Source organism: Cricetulus griseus, chromosome X, assembly GCF_003668045.3.
Source record: "Cricetulus griseus strain 17A/GY chromosome X, alternate assembly CriGri-PICRH-1.0, whole genome shotgun sequence".
In the NCBI taxonomy this organism is placed as follows: domain Eukaryota; kingdom Metazoa; phylum Chordata; class Mammalia; order Rodentia; family Cricetidae; genus Cricetulus; species Cricetulus griseus.
The window spans coordinates 38,379,230-38,400,050 of NC_048604.1; the positions used below are offsets into that span (position 1 = coordinate 38,379,230).

Here is a 20,821-nt window from a genome sequence, read left to right on the forward strand (position 1 = left end):
CTATTATTGTCTCGGGTTCTTTATAGAGATATGAGATGGGATTGTGTATGTGTAAGACCCTCTCCAGCTCTCAAATTTAGTGACTTGACAGGAAAAGTATTGTTAGCTACTCTGGCAGTGAATAATCCCAATTGGTCAACGTAAGTCCCTGATTAAGAAGGTAGCATGTATGATCTATAAGGCAGTCAGAACTAGCCGATGTTCAGATTGTACACCATATGAGGGCATCACATCTATGAGGGCTCTATTCCCGATGACAATACATTCTAACTTAAATGTGAGTTGTACAGAAGAAGATGCAGGCATTCTGGTTTCCGGGACTAGTTCTGGAATGGGTGGGGTGTCACATCTCATATCTGTATCTGTACCATCATTTCCATTTATACATATTACAAGTCATTATTTTGACTATGTTTCAGAAATTCCTTGATGTTGCCCCTTTCTCCTATCTAGTATTCATGGAACCCTGAGCCCAGTTTGTTTCTCCCACCCTGATAGCCTGACTCTATATCTCCTAAAAGAGGCTGCCCTTGGCAGGGAGAATATGGTGATATACAGAATGTATACACTACCAGAGGGATGTGCTCCTTTGTGACCGGGGTGTGGGTGAGTGAATGTGAGTGTGGAACACAGATGCTTGTAAAATGTGCTTGCATTTATGCAGCCAAGGCTGCTGCCCAAAAACAAAGTGCACAATTATATACTCAAAGAATTAGGGTTTTTTTTTACCTGAGGGAAAACATCATTATCTAATTAGCACTAAGGTGCCATTGCAGCTGGTAGTTACTGAGGGCCAAGTGACAGTTGCCAAGGGGCTGAGAAAGTTTTTTTTTTAAACCCATCAGTATGTATTATACCTCATCTCATTGTACAAAATTCTAGTTAGCGTTCTATCAGCTTAAGGCTTAACCTTTGATGGCTGTAAAGGGCAAAGTCCTTTGAGAGATAAAACAGCTACGCTTGTGGCAGGTCCTCTTGACTTCTATGAATGAGCTTTAGATTCCTTCCTGAGAGCAGAATTTGCTAAGAGAAGCTTAGTGTGAGGCAAATGGAGATGCTATAAATCAAGGTAGCGTCACAGAGATAAGGCAAGGGGAAAGGCTGGGCTTTAGGTTGCAAACTTGAATATGGATTAGAATTAAGAAGAGGACTTGGTAACATCCAGACGATAGTTCCCAACCCTTCTGATTCCATAGGTGTTCTGTGGTACTTCTTAACAGTTTCCAGCTGACACCCTTTGCAGCTGGTCCAGGGCCACACTTCGACCATTCCGCTGCAGGCACCAACTGATGCTACATCACCTTTCTGATCTTTATGGTCAATGAGTTTTGTCTCATAGATTTTTTTCCAGCTCTGGACAAATCTAGAGTCATTCCCTAGTTGAAGGACTTTGAACTCCTTGGCTAGGAGATGCTTTGGAACCCAAAATGCAGGGGAGTTACTGAGATGCCTGCAGCTCCCATTAACCATTGCCTCTAGCAGCTTCCCAGATGAACTGCTACAGCTGGGTATATTCCTTAATAAGAGAGTGGTTACACATTCCTATTTTCACAATTTGATTGCACAGAGCTCTCTGCTTTATTATCTCTACTTGATGACAAGTAGGTGCAGCCTGAAATGGACTCTCCAGGCTATAGGTAATAGATGTGCAGGCACTTTGAAGACTAGGGAGCATAGTGTACGACATTATCATTATCACAGAGGAAAAGGAATCTATATTTATACTGCTTTAAAATTTTTTTTGGTTGGCCAGAACTAAGTAGGGCTTGGTGACTGATGACTCCTTAAGGCTATGCATGCGGAAGAAAATTATCAGGTACTGGTGTGAAGAAAGACAATAAAATAATTGAGTTTGAATTGACGGCGACCTTAGAAATTGTAGTTTTGTGTTTCAAAAGTCAAGAATCAATTTTAATTACTCAGATTTGATCTTTACACATTGTATACATGTATCAAATTATCACATTATGCCCACAAACATTTCAACTAAAAAAATAAAATGATTATGAATAGCAAAAGTTGGAAATAGACTTTGAAAGGGTCTAGATGACCTGTTACTTGGCAGCACATGCATGAATCAAAATAAAAATGTTTCATCTACATTTAAATCAGCCAGTTTACAATTAATGTGTAAGAAAGCCCCCACCTCGACTCCATGGCCTGTCACACAGGAGAAAAATGAATCAAGGTAAATGCTGCAAACATTTGTGGTACTCCGTCTCCTGCCTTGCATTTCCCACTACAGATGCCTCAAGGCAGTGGGAATTGCAATCACCATTAATCGAAGCAAGCCCTGTGCCACATCACTTAGCTATGAACAAGTGAAATGACCTAGCACTTTGCGCAGTTGGTTAAGGAAGACATTTCAGAGTGGTATCCTTACATTTCCTGGGATCTGTATATATGTGGGTTATTTCCTTGCCCTGAGTGCTTTGACACTTTTAACATTAGCTACTTTGTAGGTATTCATTTTAACCCAGAATAGAGTTTCTTTGGGGTAGAGGGTGTGGAAGGAGAAAAAATGTCTGCTTGTAGTGGTAATTTTCCTCTAAACCTTTTATGTGGAGGGACATTGCTCTAGTTGCTGACAACTAAAACTCATCAGTGTTCTTTCCCTTTTCGTTCCAGGGTGACTGGGTGTGGCTGAAAAAGTTCCCTCCTGGAGATTTTGGGGACATTAAGTCTATCAAATCAAGGGCAAGTGATGTGTTTGAAATGGTATGAGAAACACTCATTTATATTCATCCCTATTCAAACCAATACTTTCTTTCAAGTAATTAACAGTGGCTGACCAGCATGAGGCAGTCTTAGAAAACTGGGGAAGGGCAGAATTGCTATTACTAGCTTTGTATGATTCTGTGACACAATGGGAAAGGCAGAAAAATGGAAAACACTGAATCTGAATTTTGTGCCCATCACCCACACTCCCTGAGCTTTTATGTCCCTATTTGCAAAACACCTGTCTGATTTTTACTGCCTTCTCTCATGTATTGGGAAGAGAATTAAGAGACAATACATTCAATGCTTCTTACATCTTCCTGGCTCAGAACTTCTTCATAAAATGATGCTTATTAATATAATTATCAATTAAGCAACCATAATCATCAATATGCCCATGTTTTAGATGCTGAAAATTTGCCTGGTAATTAGGGTACGAAATATGGTATTTTCCTAACTCCACTGGCTATGTTCAAAGTGTCCCTGGATGGTTTACTTGAGGAAGTGGCCTATAAATAAGTTAGGCATGAGCTCTTCTAAGCCATTTAAATTCTTGTCTCCTCCTTGAACTTGGATTGGAGTCCATGAAAGATTTGTGGATATTGTCTTTGGGTTTTCCAAAAGCTAGTAATAGTAAATTTCTCCACATTTACAAAGCAGGCAAATCATTCCAGCAGATCTGAATGAGGACAAACTGCATGCAGACCATGGTGCAAGTGAGGAAAGAAAGGAAACAAGGGATGTGGCCCATGGGGAACAAGGTGTTTCCTAAGGGTTAAGATGAACTATCATGGTGTGTCATTTCCCTTACATGGGATTTTGGTGCTTGGAGCTGAAGGAAAATTAAACAGATAAATCCAGGAGGACCAGAGGTAGCTGAAACAGCCCATTTCACAGTGATTTGATGACCTGAGAGAGATACTAACCCTAGAAACTATATTCGAAATCAAGAGACAAAATGGCCCAAACTGTGGAAGCTGATAAAATATGTGTGAATAAAGAGATAAACTAACGTAGGGGTTGTGTGTCACACCTTTTATTTTTGTGTGTGTGTGTGTGTGTGTGTGTGTGTGTGTGTGTGTGTGTGTGTGTGTAGTTTTAATTTTGGCAGTAAACCAATTTTATGGAAGAACCCTCAAGAATCTTTCAGAGGACTGTCACAGAGTCTGCTTATATTTAGCATTTGCTTAAGTTTGCTCAGTTGTCTATTTGATCAACTTATACATTCAGAATCATTTGAAAGTAAGTTGCAGACATTGTCTTTTTACCTTAAAGTTCTTTTGCATGTGTTTTCTAAGACCAAAGGCATTTTTATACTTCATTATAGCACAATGATCAAAATCAGACAATGTAACATCCATACAATGCTCTTATTTAAATTACTGCCCATATTTTAATTTTATCAGTTGTCTTAATACAATTAAAATGCAGTTCTTCCCATGTCAGTTTGCACTATAGGTTCCCATATTGTAGCTGGCTGTGTGTTTCTTTGGGTTCCTTTAATATGACAACTTCTCAGACTTCTTTTTCTTCACCTTAATATTTTTTGAAGAATCCTGGTCAGTTATTGGTAAATTTACCCTCTACCTGGGTTTGCCTAATATTCTCAGGTTTGCTTTGTGCATCTTTAGCCAGATAATCCCTGGAGTGATGCAGTCTTTCTTGTGCACGTTATCCAGGAGATACACAATGTCAACTATCCTATTGTTGGTGTTGGTGATGTTAACTTAGGGTATAAAGCTTTCTCACCAGTGAGGCACTTTGCTCCACAGTAATTAGTACATGATTTTTAAATAATTTGAATCTACAGAAATAGTTTCCTCCATTTCCTTTTGAGAAAGGATCTTACTCAGTAACCCAGGCTGGCCTGTAACTCACTTTGTAGTACAGGCTGGCCCCCAAATCATACACACACACACACACACACACACACACACATTCCTATTTCCGATTGTCTAGAATTTTTATTGTGTAGTTTTCTCAAAACAACTTCTTTTACCTGTGGAAATAGTTGTTTATGCCTTTATTCTGTTAATATAGTAAGGTACATTGCTTTAAGATAAGAAAAAAGTATTGAATAATACTTTAATATAGCTGGGATAAATTCCACTCGTTCACTACATACTACTCTTTTAAAGTACTACTGGATGATACTTAGGATTTTTTGAATATTTTTATCAGAAAGATTTATTGATAGGATCACTTTTGATCTTAAAAATTCTTACTACATTCTTGTCAATATATTTTTCATTTACTATTAAAATTTTCCTACTGTTTAATTCTATGACTTTTTTCTTTGTGTACATTGGTACTCTAATGTTAAGGGTATACATGTCCGTGTGTTAGTAAATACTTTACAACAGTTTCTATGTGAAAAAAATACCTAAATTTGAATATTTTGTGATTATTGTTTTATAAATACTTCCATTATGAGTTTTTTTCTTTTTTAACCTACCTATGTAATGTTACCAGACACAGAGTTGAAAGAATTCTGTAAAATTTTCTTCCTCAGATCCAGTATGAGTTAGCTCCAGGCCATAGCTACACATGTGCATTTATGGAAGTGAGGTCTTAATTTTTATCATTATTCACTTATTTATCAATATTCTCTTTGAACTCTGGAAATAATTATTTTCCTGACATATTTTATTCAATAATAATATAGCGACTTCATCTTCTCATTCAGTTTTGTGTAGTCTATTTTTTTGTCTTTTTGCTTTCAATCTATTTTTTTTGCTTTTAATGTTCATTTCTTTCAGACAGCATACATTGTTTTGGCATTTTCCCCACTGTTATACAACCTGACTTAGTACATTGAGGTACCAGTTGAAACAGTTCAGAGTTTGGTCTGCTATTTATCCTCCATTTCATCTATTTCTCTGTTTGTTCTATTTTGTTCATTTTTCTTGCCTTCCTTTGAGCTAAAATTATGTGGAGGGACTTCAATTTGCTTCTTATATTGGCATTTTAGGTATACATCATTGAATTTTTATTTTTAGTAATTGTTCTTGAAAGTCCTGAATACATTTTGAACTTGTCACAATATACTTAGAGTTAATATTGTACTACTTTATCCCAAACATGGGAAATTTGTAAACACATTGCTCTTTTAGCTTGTCTGCATTCTTTGCTTTACTGCTTGAATGTATATTACCTTCATGTATACTATGAATCACATAATAAAGGGTCAGTTTTTACTTTAAACGTTCATATGTATTTTATAGAAATTAAAACAATTAAAATACATTGTTTATATTTATCAACACATTTACTATTTGCAATAATTTTAATTTTTCCCCTAATTTTCAAATATATTCCTAATGTTGCTAGAAAGATGTGGGAACAGGAGTATAAAATTTTAAAAGTCTCAGGAATGGAGAGATTGCTTGGCAGGTCAGAGTAATGGCTTTTTCTTCCATTGGACCCTAATTCATTTCCCAGCATTTATGTTGGGTGGCTCATAAGCATCTGTAACTCCAGTTCTGGAGGATCTGCTACCCTCTACAGGCTTTCATGGGCACACACACACACATGTGTCATGCACTCTTACAAATATGTATACACATAAATAAAAAATGTATACTTTTAAAAACATTCAAAAAGGCCCCTGGCTCTTGCAGTATATTGGTTAGTAGTATTAGATCATATAATTATTAGTATAAAAGCTGGAGAGATGGCTAAGAGGCTAAGAGCCTGTCTTGCTCTTCTAGAGAATATGTGTTTGATTCCCAGTGTTCATATCAGGTGGCTCACAACCACCTGTAAATCCAGATCCAGGGAACCTAATGTCTCTGACCTCTGGGGGGTACCTGAATTCACATACATATGCCTTAACACCCGTGCTCTCATATGCACACACATGCATACATGCGTGCATGTGCATAAACAATACTATTAAAATAATTAAGAGAAAATAATCCCCCCAAAATTTCCATTTACAGTACCTTAATAATATGTTCTGTATGACTATTGACTTCTGGGTGGTAAGCAGTAGATAGTTTGATACAGAAATATGAACAATAGTTAAACTCTGAACAAAACAAAATAAAATGCTAGAAAAAGACATGTTAAGCCAATTAGCCAATAGAGGTAGAAAAACCTTGCAATATGTATCAGTGGATAATTTAATAATACTTGGTGTGAGAGAAGGTGGGTGGGATTAATTCTGATGTTGTCATATTTCAGAACCATTTTTAATTGGCCAAAGAAGTATTTAAGATTGTATGGGTTAGTATTTGACTCAGAAGCAGGTATCTCTGGTATTGAAAGCTTAAAGGTTTTATGTCAGATAGGGAAATAACAAATATCCTGATGCAAGGCTCATTGGACCCTTGTAATTTTCATGGTAGACAGCTAAGTAAGAATTATGGAAGAGGTGAAGTATATGTCTATCTCGTAATTGTTCACTTTGTGAAAGTGTTCCAGACTTTCTCTCCATCTTATTCAGAGTCTCTGCAGGACACGACTGCATGTAGGTATCTATCCACATTCAACACAGGATCTTCTCTTATGTTTACACCTGAGGATGGATGGTTGTAAAGTTCAGGCAGAAATGTAGGTGTAAAATATGCCTGTGCTATGACTGTTAGTGTAATGCTAGATGCTATAACAACTATGCTCCCAAATATTTAATGCCTTTTCATTCTGGGGGATTGATTGAACTTAGCAAAGCATGTATGTGGCCAACCACTCAGCTATAACCCTGGCCTTTTAATGCTTTGTTTTCTGAGACAGGTTCTCATTATATAGCTCTAGTCGGCATGAAACTTGCTATGTAGCCACGGTAGCCTTGAACTCACAGAGATCTGCCTGCTTTGTCTTCTGAGTGCTGAGATTAAAAGTGTATGGCATCACACCTGGGGCATTTAATCTCTTTTTATTAATATTTTTCATTTTGCATATCAACTCCAGTTCCCCCTCTCTCACCTTCTCCTGCCCCCTGCCTTCCCCACTTTCTACCTCCATCCACTCTTTATAGGGGGTAAGGCCTTCCGTAGGGAGTCAACAAAGTCTGGCATACCAAATTGAGGCAGGACCAAAGCCCTCCCCTGCATCAAGGCTGAGCAAGGTATCCCACCATAGGGAATGGGCTCCAAAATGCCAGTTGGTTGCATTTGATCTCTTAAACATTGCATAAATTTAATTCTCACTCAATCAGCAACAAATGACTGGTATTCTTGATTGGCAGGTAACCCTCCAATATGGTGGTTCAGAAACCCAGGCTATAGCCATCTTAAGGCTTTACTATGTTTTATGTCCTTATAAAAACACGTATTTGTCCACAGAATTGGAAAAATAATATGCAATAGAGTTTATTTTCTTCTTAAAAGCCTTAACCTAGAAATAGAACATATCCCTTCTCTTTTATTCTATTGCTTAGCTTTCATTCATATTGCTATGCTTAGCTTCAGCAGAGGCTAGGGAATGTGAGTTAGGTTATTTTCCTATTCAGTTTTAATTAGTTTTTTAATACAGTTCCAGAGTCCAGTAGTTTCAGTTGTTTGGTTCATAGAGAATGAAATCTTAGAAGAAGATGCTTAATTTGCTATATGTAAGTGAGTTTTCATGTCTTCTTTAATTGGTTTAGGTTGAAGTGTACTAATAATTGTCATGGGTATCAGGCTTTTATGCTTGGTAGGCAAAGGAGTTAGTCAATTCCCATAAGGATTAACTTAATTCTGCCTCAGACCATCTTGTTGAAGGTCATATAGTATAATGCATGCTAGCAAATGGACTGGCATCTTCTCCATACTCCATATGATAATCTTTGACTTCTTTCTTTCACTTCTCACCTCATGACATTTATACATCTAAGACCTAGTCTGTTTCTAGTCACTCAGTGTCGCTACCATTCTAAACCCGTGTATACATGAGCATGTGCACACTTACATATATGTAATTATATATGACCAGAGAGTTGTGCTTAACATATTCAGGGGATTGGTTTCAGATACTAAAATCCATGAATACTTGAATCTCTTACATAAAATATAACAATACTTTGCATTCAAACAATGTACACTCTCCCATATACTTTGCATTGTGTCTGGATTATTTGTAATGTCTATTATAATGTAAATTCTATGTGCATAATTCCTGTATTGTTTTGGGAATAACAAGTAAAAGCTTTGTACATGTTCAGTATAAGTGCAATTTTTTCAAGTAATTTGGTCTATAATTAGTTTTATGTGCAGATGCAGAGATTAAACTCATACACATATGTGTATGTTTATGTATATTTCTGTGTAAACATGTTTGCATAGTACTGTTCTATAATTAATAAATGTAATGGCTAAGTAAACTATCATTTTCTTCATGATACCCGACTTCTCTGATATTATTCTTATTTTTATGAATTGTGTCTTATAGTACTAATGATACTGGTCTAAATACAACTTCCTTTATTTCTATGGCATCACCTCTAAGGGTTTTTTTTTTTAGTATTTTTAAATGTAGGCTGTTTTTCATTTTTCCATCCTTTAAGTACTGATATAATTTCCTTTTTTCTCTCTTTCTTCTACACACTTTCCTTAGGTAATCTCATGTACACTTTGATTTATCTACCATTTACACACTTCAAGTTCCCAGTCATCTGGTCTCAGTTCAGGACTGTTTCCTCAAATCTAAACCCCACTCTAAGGCATTTTTAACCAGCTGGGCCATGGTGACACACTCTTTTAATCCCAACACTTGGGAGGCAGAAGCAGGTTAATCTCTGAGTTCAAGGCCAGCATTGTCTACAAAGCTAGTTCTGGGACAACAGGGTTACACAGAGAAACCCCATCTCAAAAAGAAAAAAGCAATTAAAAAGAGAAGTTCCAACTTGCTATTCATGTGTGCTGTATTTCAGTGTGACATTATTAGCTTTCTCCAGAGTGAAGTTTGATTTCTCATTTATCTTGGTAGATTGTCTAAAACCTGAGCCTAAGATAGAAATTGTTGTTCAAATTACATAAGAGAAGAAGCAAATAGAGCAGAGGTAAAAGATAAATAAGCGTTTGATCTTAGCTGGGGAGTGGCTATACTATGATCTCACATAGAGCAGTGGTTCTCAACCTTTAGCAAACCTCTATCTCTGAAAATATTCACATTTCTATTTAACAGTAGCAAAATTACAGTTATGAAGCAGCAATGAAAATAATTTTATGCTTGGGGGCCACCACAACATGAGGAATTATTGCATTGAAGGGTTGCAGCATTAGGAAGGATGAGAACCACTGGCATAGAGGAAATGCTGAAACAACAGTAAACTACATGATTTCATATTGAGGCTAAAACGTGTGTTTTCTCCCATTGAATCTTTGCCTGAGGTCTATGGGTGGGACCTAGTCTCTAAGTAAGGTGGATCTAGGTCATAGCGCAGGTTTCTTGAGATGATGGTGACTGTAAATTATCAGCTACCATGTATAGCAGCTAGCTGGGGGATGAACAGTAAACAGTAAACAAGAAGTTGGTGGAAGAGCACCAAAAAAAAAAAAAACCTGCTACTACACCTTAAATTTTCTGTATTGGTGTACAGCATCACTGTGTTTTCAGAAACCCAACTAGGAATCCAAGAATGATTATGGAGAAGTGCTTTTCCCTTTCTTATATCTATTTAATAGAACATTAATAGAGTATAGTTATTTAAATTCCATCCCAGGATTTTCCATAAAATTATATGACACAAGGCAGTGAAGTTATGGTATTCACACCATGGTTTGTGACCCCAGTCTATTTTTCTACCTTGATATTTCACATTCTCCCCATGGCATAGCAGTCTGGGAAGACTAAACCTGTTGTAGTTTCCTTGACTCTTGCCCCTCCATCATGTCAATTGGTCAGTTCTTGTATGTTCTTCATTACAGTCTAGTTATCAGTTTTTTTTATTTGGAAACTTCCTTTGATACCTGCCTCCCCTGCTGCCTGTCTGGATGAGATATTTAACCTCCGAGCTCACTCAACATCTCATGGTCTTTTAAAACACATTACATGATGAGATATAATCTTCAGATCACTTTCCCATTACTCTTCACTGAGTGTGAGCTCTTTTGGGACTCGTGACTGCACATTGTATTTATTTATTTTTCTCATATGACCATATTATCATTTTCTCATATCCCAAGTAAATGTGTAAATAGTATTTGTTTTCTCTTTTTTTTCCATTCTTCCCAGTTTGTATAAAAGTGGTGGTCTTCATTTTGGCATCTTGCAGTCCTTCTTGTACCTTTTGTGTAGTACAGTCAACAGTCAGCCACTGAAAGAAGACAGTTGTGATTGTTCTCCGTCTGTCTTCTTTGCAGATGAAAGACCTGCGGCATGAGAATGTCAACCCTTTATTGGGCTTCTTCTGTGATTCAGGGATGTTTGCCATTGTGACAGAATTTTGTTCTCGGAGGAGCCTAGAAGACATACTGACTAATGATGATGTGAAACTCGATTGGATGTTCAAATCATCACTACTGCTGGACCTCATCAAGGTTACTGGCTAGACTTAAGGGAGTCTTGGATTTTCCTTATAGATTTAAAATTTACAAAGATTTTGAGTGTTGTTTTTGTTCTACTTTTTTATGTTAGAAATTTAAGATTTGGAGATGCTTTCTTTCCCGTGGGCTATTGTGATAATTTTAGTCCTCCACCTTGTCTCCCAAGTCCTGACTCTCTACCCTCCCATCACTCTTTTGTCTATACATAATATAGACTATTGATACAGAAAGTATTTGCCCATCTTCTCTCTCAATCTGAGGGTCACGTTGCCCTCTCTTCTGTTTGCCATCAAGTCCTCTTCTGTCTTTAGCCACAGTCCACTTCTCTGGATATAGGGAGTTACTCATGCCCAGAACCTTTCACACCATTTAGAACCTGGTGCCGGATTTCATTTTCTAAAAGGTGTCACAGACTAGAGCTAGATGATGAGACTTTGCATATCTAAGTGTGGATGTGGGACTTCACCACTGGAACACAAATGTCCAGTGATTATATAAGGCAGCACCTCCGTTGTGTGTGCCATGGACTACCACAATGCAAATTTATGCAAGTGTCCATGGATGAGCTTTTATAGAGCCAATGAACTCTATGAGATGACATAAAGCTCTGGGTATATGTATTTTAATGGAGTTGGTCTGAGTACTTGTTGAGCTATGTACACATTAATCACAGCCATGTGTTGTGTATGGCAACTTAAACATTTTCAAGGAGGTATGAAAGGGGAAGACATTATCTCATTCTCACTTTGTAAAATGGCCATGATTAACCTTCTCCACCCCCAGAAGCTCAGGGAGGCTGCATGAGACAGTCTTCATTTTGTAATATCTAGCACACGTAGTAGGTTCTTAATATATATTTTTCAGCTGACAATTAAGTGACAGAGCTGATAATAGAATGCTGCAATGGGTAGCATTGTCACAGCTAATACAAATGCAAATCTCCCAATTCCCATTCTAGTGCTATTGCTACTCACAGTGTAAGCAACACCCAGCTAGTTATGGGAGAGGTCTCTAAATGACAATCTCCTTCAGGCGGATGGTGAGTGATATTCAAGCACCAGCTATCCTGGGAGAAACATGCCCATTGTAGACTTGGCTTGGAAGTACTGATGACTGTAGCTTTCCTGGGAGCACAAAATGGAAAGCATGAGAATGCACAGAGGTATCAGGCTGCAAAGCAGTGCTAGTTCATTAAAAAAACACTTGGCATCAACAATTCTGAGATGACTGCACTAAAATACAGATGTAGTTCTGTGCCGAGTGATTAAACTCATCTGATGGAGAGTTCTTGTACATCACATTTGAATGTCATGTAAAGGCTCTCAAGCAATCCCACAGATCATAAATGCCTAGCATTCTTCTCAATTTAGCTATTCTTTTCTTTAAAAATAGTACATTAAATTAAAATCAAGTGCTACAAATCTGTGTGTAAAAAAATATAGGCATTTATCTAACCCTCTTCCTTTTATCACCTCAACTAGAAGTTACCTATTGCTAAAAATTTGGAAACTAGACTTTAAAACCGATTGTATTTGTTTATAATACATACGACATCACGACACTTGGCAACTCACTATTTTGTACTTACTATTTGGTTTATAGTTATATCACTATAAGTACATACTTATTCTTTGTAAGTATTACAGAATATTCAAGGATAAGAATGTCTGATAAATCTAGCTACTCCCTTATTGATACTCAGTTTCCAATTACACACTATATAAAATCAAAGCTGCAGTGAATGTTTTTCTTGTTTTATTTACACACACACACACACACACACACACACACACACACACACACACACACGCAAGCATACATGTTTTTATCTGAAGTAGAACTATACTTATGTAAAATTTTTTTTTAGCTTTGCCCAACCCTCAAAGCCATGCCAGTTTCTACTTCTGCTAATAATGGATTGAAAGTTACATGAAATCTGTTGAGGCAAATCAGAATCTCCCAGTTCCTGGCAATTACACGCCTATGGATCCATCTTGTGTTTGAAATGTCAATAGATTTCCCAGTAGCACATAATTCTCTATAAACACAAGATACGGTTCTTAATCAAAGCCAAGCATTTTAGAGTTAGAATAGACCTAAACATCCTGTCAAAGCTTTGCTTTGCCTGCAAATAAGAGAAAAAGGTTGAATTGTGGATCATAATCACCCATGCCATTAACAATCATAGAAGCTGGCTCTAAAAGCATAATCCAGCTAAATGAGTGCCTGAATAAATTTTGTGGTATCATCTGCAGGGCATGAAATACTTACACCACCGAGAATTTATTCACGGAAGGCTAAAGTCTCGGAACTGTGTGGTAGATGGGCGTTTTGTACTAAAAGTGACAGATTATGGCTTTAATGACATCTTAGAAATGTTGAGCCTCTCTGAAGAGGAACCTTCTGAAGAAGGTAAGCAATGAATTGTACCCTCTCATGCACACAAGGTAACTTCAAGGTTCAAATGAAACTATGCATTGAATTAAAGCCTTATGGTGATTTCAACTCCTCACTTTTGTTGAAAATCCAGCCTCATTTCCAAGCCAAGGGACTTGAATGAAGTCTGCACGTTGTAACCTCAGCCCAGCCGTTCCTTCCAAACAAAGCCATTGCAATAATGTTCAGTCCCTGCTGAGGCAGGATTAGGCTGTATTGTTTAGACACCCCAGCAGTCCCTGGAGAATCTTGCTGAGTGCTAGGCACACAGTAGGCACTCAATAAATACTTGTCAGATTGAATGGAGAGTAATTTAGAAGTTGGACCCCCACAAAGTATATTCTAGAATGGGATGTCACTAGAGCATATCAGCACTGTGTCTTTGAGAGAGAAAGAAGCAAGGAGACAGCCCCCTGCAAATGAGTGCTCTATGGGTTGTGTGGGATGGCTTCAGACAGAGCGACAGACTTGTAAGTAAGCAGGCATGCTTGTGACATCCATTTTGTGCTTTTGTCTTCTGCCTAGTGCATAAGTGGCAGCACGATGGAATGCTTGGCTGACTCATAACTCACCAGAACTAAAAGAGAAATCTGAGGTGTGGGAGAGCAGACAATCCCCCAAAGACAGGAGACTAGAAAATGGTGGCCTTAGAAGTTTTAAAATTGCTGACTTCACTACATGGGAGGCAAGAACAATAAAAGACAGACAGCCACATGCCCAGATAGAGATGAACAGCCAGTCATTGAGGGCATCATATCTGCACTTCCCAAAATGCATGCAACACTAAACTGTAGGAACTCATTTATCCAACTCTCCCATTTACAGATGAGAGAACAGAGGCTCATGACTTACTCAAACGGTACAGTGACTTCACAGCAATTCAGTTCAGGTCTTCGCCCAGTCACCAAAGCCTAGTTTTCTCTTTCTCTCTCCATTCATGTTTTGGAGGAGTTGAAACTCTTGAAAAATCATTGTGACAGCTGTGATATTTCCCCTCTCCTGCTCCCTCTCCTTTTCCCTGTCCCTGACATAGCCGTGTGGTAATTACTTGTCTAATTCTAGTTTGAATGCCTAGTTTGCCATTTGCCTTGCTTTACAATAGGGTGTTGGGATAATAGCTGCAGAGATGGCAGGTACTTAACATTCTGTAAAAATTAGACATGGAGAAAAGGTAAAACACAATACTTTCCCAGAGTTCCACTTAATTCGCATTTAATTCACAGACTGGCAAAACTTTCAACTTTAGGGACATCTGGTGTTGAAGTGGGGAAAGGATTTCTGCAGTTTGTCTGTAGCTGTGCCTATGCGGGTGCATATGCCTTTGTGGGTGTGTGTGAGTGGGCGTGTACTGCTGCTGTCTCTGCCCATATGTTGGCTTCTCACTCTTATTTTACACCACTACCCAAATTGCTGTCTATTCTTCACATACTGCAGCCAGAAGGAACTTTCTAGATTAGTAAAACTGATTTTGTTAACAGGTGTCCCTCACTGAATGACTTCCCATTGCCTTTAGGGTAAATTTCAAATTCTTTTACAGGACTGACATGAGTCTTACTTTGTGCTTAACCATTTTCCTTCTATCTCTTTGCTCTGGCCCTGATGAACTCCTTTAGGTTGCTTATGTATGCCAAGCTCTCTCTTTCAGCCCTTTCACATATGCTATGCTTTCTGCCTGGGATACTCTTTTTTTTTTCTCATTGTTGCAAACATTTATCTGAGCATAGTTCAGTTGTCTTCCTTTAGAACTCAGCTTAATTACTGCTGCATCAAGAGGTTTCTCATGACCCCTTCTGCCTGGTGAATTTACTTTCTATAAGATCTTTAAGGTCTCTGAATTTATTGTGGATTTGTGCTTTGTTAATATTTAATCTACTTAGTTATCTATTCCCTACACCCAAATTATAAGCTTCATGGAGATAAGAAGCAGGTTTGGGTCCCTCAGTAACTTAACAGTGTCTGGCAGAATAAATGTTAGTTACATTAATGAATGAATGAGAAAAACAAGAAATGATGGAACTGATCTCCTATCTTAAATGATGAGTCTTGTAAATGGCCAATCCTTACAGGTCATCTGGCTCAACTTCTGCTTTGGGAAAATTAAGGTTCAGAAAAAGTAAAATGATTAGTGGTCAAGGTGGGATTTATAAACTCAGGTCTCTTGACTTCTAGTTCTGCTTTTTTATTAATGCTATATCATCAATCATCATGGTTCTTCAAAGTTGACTTTATCATTGCAACAAGTTCAGAGTCAGTAGTGGCTGCAGCCAATACAAAAGAAGCCAAAGTGGTTTTTTTCACTTTTCTGACAGTCCATGTCTAATGGTAGCTTTTGGTTCTTTGGTTCTGGAGTGGACATGAAGAAGTGGGGATGGGTTGGAAGATGGGGATGAGTGTTTATTACTGTTCCTTCTCAACTGTAGTGTAATCCAGATACAAGCTCATTTTAGCCATTAAGAGCATACACGTCAGTGCTCTCTGAAAGTACTATTTGGTAATGATTATATTTAATAACCGAGCTTTTTACCAGACAGTTTGCTTGTTTCTCCTTCTCATGCTTTTAAATGTGCAGGGAGAACATGCCAGGAACAAGTGCCATTTTTTTTTTCAAATATCCACTCTGGTTCTTCCTCCTCAGCCTCCTCTGCTTGAAATCAATCTCATTTTCAGGGAAGACATTCCTTTGACTAAAGGACCATTTGGTCATTTCAGTTTCTTTCTTTTTTTTTGTAAATATGTCTTTCTATGGAGGGAGACATTAAAGCAAACCACCTTCATGAGTGAACCTCTACTGTGAGTGTACCAGAGACTGCCATAGAAGTGGATGTTGGGTGGGAAGTCAGAGGTTCCTGTTACTGGGAACCGACACTTGAAAGGCAAAGTGAGAAGATGGGCACGTGAACAAGACTGAGTCTAGAAGTTCCTTTTCCGGCCTCTTTAGTATGGTTGTCTAAAAATAAGGCTGCAGTTCTCTGTTCTGGAATTTTACTACCCAAACAAATAGTCTTTGCCTTCTGCTCATCTTCTTGCTGAAAGGTTCAGGCATTATGCTGGCCTGCCGGTTACCTGGTGGAACAGGCAGTACCCTGGTCAGCCCAAGGTTCCATAGGAACTAAGTCTGCACGCAGGTGCAGAGGACCCCTTTAAAAAAAGACAGATCCCTGCCCATTTACTCTCTCTGCTTCCTCGATGCTTCCTCTCTACTCTCTCTCTCTCTCACCTATGCTCTCTCTCTGCCTCTCTATGGCGACCGGCCATGGCGGTAAGCCATTTACCCTGTTCTTCTCCTCTTCTTAGTCTCCCTACTCTGCCGGGCCTTATAATATACTTGTAGTCAACATGTCTCATGTCTCAGCATTTCTCTTTTTTTCTGTTTAAACAAAAGAATAACACTTGCTTCATAGGAACTTGTCTCTTAGGCTCCCTTCCTATTATCCTCACGTTGAACATGTTGAAAAGTTAACTATCATGAGTCCTAACCCTGGCCTTAGCTTCTCTACCCCTTAGCAGACATTCTCCAGCTTTCCAGTGTGGACATCATCGTGTTTCCTCTAACTCCTCCTTCACGAAGCCCAGGGAGGAGGTGCCTGGCCCTGTCACTTCCTTTTCTATTGTAGCCACTCCTCAGCCTATTCACTTCCTGGCTCTGCTGCTGCACCCCTCCCCCACTCAGGTCCCTTTCACCTCAGTGCAAGCTCTTACTGCATGAACTTCCTAGCTGACCGCCCTGACTCCAGCCTTTCTCCTTCCATCCAGCTTGCGCAGGTTGCCAGATTAATCTTTCCAAACAGGGTTTTCATCAAATCCCTCTTCAGCTCCAGCACCCCTACTGCCTTTTGTATTCACTCCAAATGCCTTCATTTGGCTCTCAGGACCTCTCACCTTCTGCCCTCATTCTTGTAGCCACCCTCCCTCCCCCACCTCACCAGCCCCATTTTCTCCTTTCTCATTATGCCTTACCAGAGCCCTTGTCTTCAGCCCTTCACTAATCTGCTTACCACGTCCCCACCACCTGCAATTTGCTCCTTTCTGCCTCTTGTTCTTTTGCACATACTGTTCTTTCTCCCGACAAAGCCCTCACCTCTCAGCTCCAGAAGCTGCCACCTTGACCTTCTTAATGAGCACATTGGAGATTTAACTTTTCCAGGAAGCCTTCCTGGATTAATTTACCCAGCTCGGATGTGTGTTACTTTAAATCTGATGAAATTACCCATATTCAACCATTTTTTTTTTAACTCATAGAAGTTAAAAAATGTTAAAAAAGTTAAAAAAATTTTTAACTCATAGAAGTTAAAAAATGGTTGAATATGGGTAATATTCAATATATATATCAACAACAGTAACAAAAAATCTCACCCCCTCTTTTGACTTCCTTCTTTACATTATAAAAGTCAATTTCTTTCTATGCTAAGGTGCCTGCTACAAAATGTCCCAGTGTTCTGACTGCTTTGAAAGCAGACATAAACTTTTACCCAGTAGAGGGTCTGATGTTCAGCAGAACACAGCCAATACTCAAATTTGGTTTTAATAGAATCATTTCCTTGAACTATATAGTCGTTCTCATCACTAGCCCGCTTGTATTGCAATAAGGGATGTACATGGCTGTCTTGTCCTCTGGTTTGTAAACTCTTCTTGGGAGAATGAAGGTTTGACTTATGTTTGGCACCAATTTTTCCCACACAGCACAGTGTCTGGGACATAGTAGACACTCAATATTTGCAGAACCAGGTAAGTAGCTGCTGTAACTTTTTGCTCTGCAAGGAATGCAGGAAGTCTGAGGATGTTCTAATCCTTTTAGAGAAGTCCTGGAGAAAGCAGGTTGTGAATCCCTGAGCCCCGGCACAATCAAATTACTAGACACATACAGCTCTTAGCGAGCAGTAAATCCATGGCAACCAGTCTGGCACTGTCCTTGCCTTTCCATGGAAACCTGCCAACTGCTACTTGCAGGCTCAAGAGAGAGTGAAAGCAAGCACCAGATAGTGCCTCCACGTCTGCTGTCCTGACCTTCCCCACACCTTTATACTGTGTCTTGCTGTGTGGTTTTGCAGGGGTGGAGAGAGTAGTAAGTTTTCTCTCCCTCTCTGTGTAATCTCTTAAATTAATAGATTCAGACCCCGAGGGGCACTAGCAGGCCTGTCTGTCTAATAAAAATATAAAGCAGTTAATAAAACAGCACCCTCAGAGCCCTTTAGGACATTGCATATGTCAGTTAATCCTCCTCGCATTTATTAGATACTTCTTTCTTTACAGAGCTGCTATGGACGGCCCCTGAACTGTTAAGAGCCCCTAGGGGCATCAGGTTAGGTTCATTTGCAGGAGACGTCTATAGCTTTGCCATCATCATGCAAGAAGTGATGGTCCGGGGTCCTCCTTTCTGCATGATGGATCTGCCTGCCAAAGGTAAGCAGGAAGTGAGAAAAGGGTACTAGGGGCCCACTGTGTCCCATTTCAGCAGGTCACAATTTGCCAGAAGACTGTGCTAACAGCCTGATAGTCTGCAAAGACTCCGGTTTTTCTGGAAGTCTAAATTTGCTTCGAAGTGAAAGGTTTTAAAAAGCGTAGGAAATGTTACTAAGCTATGTAGCTGTCTTTTGCCACGGTCAGCATTCCACATCACACCTCTGTTTAAAACCTTCCAACTTTTCTTCATCTCTCTGTAACTCAAGCCCAGGCTCCTCATGAGACATAATGGCCCTTCATATTCCACCCAATTCCTGCCTGAGTTTATCTGTGTCACTTGTAGTATTCTAGTGCCTTCAGAGTACATGATCTCCCCCAGCTCTCTCTGCCTTTGCACATGCCATTCATAATATCCAGAATTTCCTCACTTTCTTCATCCAACTCCTGCCACCAACTCTGGAAATTCTCCATTGACTTGTTCAGTGGGTATCCGTTATCCTTTTTTTGTTCTTACCCGTATTTCTCTGTAAATGCTAAAGCATTTATAATATTTTTCATTGGTTATCTCGCCGGACTGTGAAATCCTCAAGGGAATAAGCCAGGCTGGGCCTCAGCAGAGAATAGACCAAGTCAAATACATTTGTTCTGACAAAAAGAAGACTTCCTGGAGCAGTTACTTCCCAAGGGGTTCATTTCCACAGAAATCTATGGCACCGACAGCTCCATTACAGGCTGTTCTTGGTTAAAAGAGCAGAAGCTGTGCTGTACAAGGAGCTGAGAGAAATGAGAAGCAAGAGTAGAACTCCTTCCATGGAGGCTAGCATCATGCATTAGAATATGGAGCAGCACTACTGAAGTGTTGCAGCCCATGCAGAGGTAGAAAAGGCAGTCAATTTTGTGGTGGATGCAGAGGTTAAAGTTGAGGAGACTTGGGATGAGTAGTGAGTCTGAAGAAGTAAATAGTCAGGGCCATGTTAAAGAGCTTAGACTATATTCTTTTGGAAATAGGCATCATGAGGGCATTTTGAACAAGAAAGTGACATGGCCAGATACATATTTTTAGAATGGTTTGGAGAAGTTAGGGATCGAAGCAGAAGTAGTTTGAGGCTTGGAATGAATTGATGGGGACATGGAGAGCTAATGTTTACCTCCTATTTATAGAGAGTTCTCTGCTTTTGGGGAAAGATTCAGTTTGGATAAATTAAGCCTTTGGCCACTGAAGATTTTTGGCTCTACATAGGGATTCTATGATCTTGCAGTTGAGACCTGAGGCATTTGGAAGCAGAGCAGTATAATAGATGGAGATTGTTTGGGTACTTACCTGAGCTCTTTCACCACCCATGTGACTTCTGGCAAGTTTTTTACTCTGTGTATTTCAGTTTTACCATCCATAGAAAGAATAAGAGTGCTTACCTCATCTGTTTGTGCTGAGCATTCAATGAAACAACACATGCCAAATACCCATTTGATAGTTTGGCACATAATAAATCTTCCACTCAAAGTGAGTCATTGACCAACAGTAAGACCCCTCGAAGTGTTCCCCGTTGTTCTTAATTGCCTTTGTTTAGTGATTATCATAGGACCCAATACATGGACCTTGGCTGGTTATAGGCTCATGGAAAAGACTCAGTGTCTTTGTTGTGGTAATTGTGAGGGGACTTGGGGACAGGTCAAAGGGACAGGATACTGAAGCTACCTTATTGGAATTGGCATCAGATAAGCTGCGTCTATAACCTAGCAGAAGCAGGATAACATTGTGTCTCAATTATACTGAGTCCAATTGATTAGTTTCTCACTCCCTT

At 39.1% G+C, this 20,821-nt stretch overlaps 1 protein-coding gene across 1 annotated transcript in view; it reads left to right on the forward strand.

Moving 5' to 3' along the window:
- The window catches only part of LOC100755503 (retinal guanylyl cyclase 2), an 84,154-nt gene that overhangs the window by 43,136 nt on the left and 20,197 nt on the right, over positions 1-20,821 (forward strand). The window contains exons 7-10 of the mRNA XM_027433564.1: positions 2,629-2,718; positions 11,001-11,177; positions 13,439-13,595; positions 18,870-19,019. Of these exons, the coding sequence (XP_027289365.1) occupies positions 2,629-2,718; positions 11,001-11,177; positions 13,439-13,595; positions 18,870-19,019 (574 nt within the window). The remainder of the gene's footprint in view (positions 1-2,628; positions 2,719-11,000; positions 11,178-13,438; positions 13,596-18,869; positions 19,020-20,821) is intronic.